This window comes from Echinops telfairi, unplaced genomic scaffold (genome assembly GCF_000313985.2).
Source record: "Echinops telfairi isolate 266 unplaced genomic scaffold, ASM31398v2 ScPeMD7_1;HRSCAF=3_0, whole genome shotgun sequence".
NCBI lineage: Eukaryota > Metazoa > Chordata > Mammalia > Afrosoricida > Tenrecidae > Echinops > Echinops telfairi.
In genome coordinates, this window is record NW_022103896.1 from 38,805,576 (window position 1) to 38,809,544 (window position 3,969).

Genomic DNA, 3,969 nt, shown 5'->3' on the forward strand with positions numbered 1-3,969 from the left:
TAAGGGTCCACAAGGGAGGGAGGAGCGGGGAGAGAGGGGGAGGGGAAAAGGAAAATGAGGAGCTAATTCCAGGAACCCAAGCGGAAAGCAAATTTTGAGAATGATGAGGGAATATTCCAAGAAGGAATATTTGCTTCCAGAATTTATCTATCTGGCTGAAACACTCTTTAATGTTTCCCTCTTCATCTTTGTGATGGCTTCTCTTCAAAGAAAGCTATATGAAGAAAAAGATGAAAGCATCCCTGATGGTGCTGTGGTAAGGAACTGGGCTGCTAACTGCAAAGTCACTGGTTCAAACCCACCAATTGCTCCGAGGGAGAAAGATGAGGGAACCCACTCCATTAGCAGTGGGGTTGGTTTGTTCAAATAAACTACATAAATAATAAAGGAAAGAAAAGAAAAAGATGAGTCAAGATTCCTACTGGAATTACAAGCAAAGCAAGAAGAAGTTTGGTAAACTAAGAATTTCTTTGTGGGCAGGAAAACTGAGCCAGCTCATCCTATGAAAAGGTCGTTCTTAGCATAACCTGATTAGAAAAGATACTTTATTTTTACCTTCACTGCCTTCTTCACGTTTTCTGCCTCTGTCCTTTCCATCGTCATCTTCAGAGTTTTCTACTTCCTGAATAACAAGCCTTTTTCCTTTGGTTTGAGTCTTAGGTACAGGTTGAGCATTTTTCAGATCCTCTTTAACTTCTAACAACATTTTCTGTAACATAAATAGCACCAAATTAAAGGGTCACACACACAAACACACACCACACACGCAGGCATTACACAAGAATACATAGATATTTTTAAATGAACAAAAATTAACAAAGATAAGGCTTTTATGGTGAGATAGTTTATTGTGCCAGCCTGGCCGATAAACACAAGTGGGATTAACTGAAGGGCAGAGAGATAAATGCCTTGGTGAGTCTCGCCTTTCTTGTCTCTCGCTCTTTGATCATCGGACCAGTGTGCGGCTGCCTTGCTTGTCCTGTGCCTCAATTTAAAAGCTACACTACCTATGGGACCCCTAGCCCGTGGACTGTGTCGCTGTAAGTTGAGGTCCCTTTAAGACATCGCTGGAGCTGGGGACTGGCAGTTGGTGACCTGGCTGGCAGTTGGTGACCTGCCTTGTGATTGGCTGCTGTGCTGACATAGCCTAGCTCTCTCTATAAATAGAGGAAGATCTGGCAGCAGACTGGACTGGAAGGACTGCTAGTCTCTCACATCTCTCTCACGGCAGTGAGTTGAATTGAGCCATTTGTAGTGCTTTATAATTTAACTGTTTCTTTCTTGTATTATATATTTAACTATATATGATTTAACAGTTCATTCCTTGTTATATATCTAATTATCTTTATAAATAAATATATTAAATTATCAGCAATTTGGTTTTATCTCTCTAGAGAACCCTGTCTAACACATATGGTAATCTTATTTTACTTTCCAACATGAAAACATCATTGCTATTTAAAAAATTAACATGCAACAAGTGTGAAAAAGGAAGAGCAGAGACCAACATAACCCATCACAAGACTTACTATAAACCCATCAAAATCAAAACTGTGGTATTTGCAAAAGAATAGAGAATTAAATCAGTGGAACAGAATAGAGTCCAGAAATAGAATCACACATATATAGTCAAGTGATCTTTAACCAAAAAAAGAGCAATTCAACAGAAAAAGTCTTCAACAAATGTCATTATAACCACTAGACATTCACGTCTGTTGGTCAAATTAATATAGACACAGACCTTATATATTTTTAAAAAGTTAATTAGAAATGGGTCACAGACTTAGTGTGCAACACTTGGCAATTTTAGTTCTACAGTTGTACAATGTTTGGAACATGACACAGGAGAAAGGCGGTAACTTTTTAGATGCAACACCCAAAGCACAATGGACGAAAGAAAAAGCTGACGTTAAAATCCAAAACTTGTGCTCTGCAAAAGACACTGCCAAAAAAATGAAAAATCAAGCCACAGGCTGCAATATAATCTTTGTGGTATAATAAATCACCCGATAAAGAATCTGTAGCTAAACTATAGAATGAACTCTTAAAACCCAACAAAAAAGAAACATCCCAACAGAGACAAAGGGTTTGAGACGCCTCATCAGAGAAGGTCTACAAATAGTACATAAGCAGATAAAGAGATGATCGATATAAGGAAGTGAGAATCATAAGTTAAAAAAATTAGATACAATTAGAATGGCTAAAATCCACAACATTTAAAACACCAAATGCTGCTAATATGTGAAACAACAGAACTCTCTCATTCTTGTTGATGGAAATGCAAAATGGACAAGCATTTGAAACTGGCAGTTTCTCACAAAGCTAAACAAAATCTTACCATATGATCTATAATCCAAAACTCCCCACCCACTGCCACAGACTCAGTTCCAATTCTGAGTAATCCTATGAAGGGTTTGTGAGGATTCAAAGCCCCATGATGGGAGTAGAAAGTTGCAACTTTTCCTTAGAGCAGCTGGTAGGTTTGAAGTGCCAATAACCCCCCTAGCAATTGCCCAAGTTAAAATTTTAAGCCTCCCCCCAATAAAATTTTTTTAAATTTTAAGCCGACAAATTAACCTGCTCTCAAATATTTACAGTTTTATTCAGCATTGTCCAAAATTGGAAACAAGATGTCTTTCAATAGGTCAACAGAAAACAAAAACAAAAACAAAAAAACCCCTATGGTATGTTCTGGGAATATTATTCATGATAAAAAGAAATGACTTATCAAGCCACACCCACAAATTAAAAATTTAAAAAACCCAACAACATAGGGGAGCCTTAAATGCAAGAAGGGACCTAAAAGACAGAAGCCAATCTGAAAGGTCACAATCTATATGATTCCAACTATATGACATTCTGGAAAGAGTAGGTGTGGGATCAGGATCACAGGTAGTAAGTTAAGCATCAGGCTGCTAACTCAAAGGCTGCTGGTTTGAACACACCAGCTGGTCAGTGGGAGCAAGACTAGGCAGCCTACTTCCTGCAGACACAGAGCCATGGATGGAAGACCTGGGGAACCCTTCTAGGGCCTGGAAGACCCAAGTTAAGGGCTTGGGCTGCGTGAGAGGAAGGTGAAACGGGGTGTTTAGGGCAATTAAATTAGCCTGTAGGATGCTGTAGTGACAGATACCTAACCTTATGCATTTGTCAGAATCCATCCAACTGTGGCAGCAACAATGAGCTCAGGTAAAGGAACAATTGTGAGGATGGCACGGGGAAGTGCTTTGTTCTGTTGTGTACTCTGGGTCGGAACCAATTCGATGACACCCAAGAATACAACTATGCCACACAGAGTGGACCCTGATGTAAACTATGGGCTTTCAGTTTACCTTTATAGTAGAACGGCTACACAGAGGTGCCAAGGATTTTTTTCCCCCCTGAAGCCGACTGCCTTGTCTTTCACCTGTGGCTCAGCTGGTGGATTCGGTTAGCCAACCAATAATTCACTGCTCCTTTAGAAGGCTCCAGTGTAGTGTAAACATAACTTTACATGCACTGGGAAACCAAATCCTGTGTGCGGCTCACTCTATTTATTTTTATTATCAAACTTCAAGAGTTTGGTTAATTTTCTCTCTCTCTTTTTTTATTTTCTCAGTAAACAGAACATATCCTTTCTTGGATACGTGATATGCAAATTTTCAGTAGTCACGTTTCTAATTTTGATGGAGTCCAATTTTTTCATCTTTCTTTCTTTTGTATTTTACTGTTGGGGTCATATCTAGTTGCCTACTCACTGGTCATAAAGATTGTCACCTATGTTTTCTTCTATAAGTTTTATATATATATATATGAAGGGGGTACCCTCCCCACAAAAAACAGAATTTTTACCCCCAAAGCTATATATTTTAAGGTTTTTTTTTTAATTTTATTTATTTTTTCATCTATTTATTTATTTATTTATTTATTTTTTAAGGCATTTTATTAGGGGCTCATACAACTGTTATCCCAATCCATACACACATCAAT

General features: G+C 38.4%; 1 protein-coding gene across 1 annotated transcript in view; it reads right to left on the reverse strand.

Annotated features, from left to right (window-relative positions):
- SPAG1 (sperm associated antigen 1) overlaps positions 1-3,969 on the reverse strand; it is an 88,490-nt gene that overhangs the window by 34,729 nt on the left and 49,792 nt on the right. Inside the window, exon 10 of the mRNA XM_045287231.1 lies at positions 556-709. Within this exon, the coding sequence (XP_045143166.1) occupies positions 556-709 (154 nt within the window). The remainder of the gene's footprint in view (positions 1-555; positions 710-3,969) is intronic.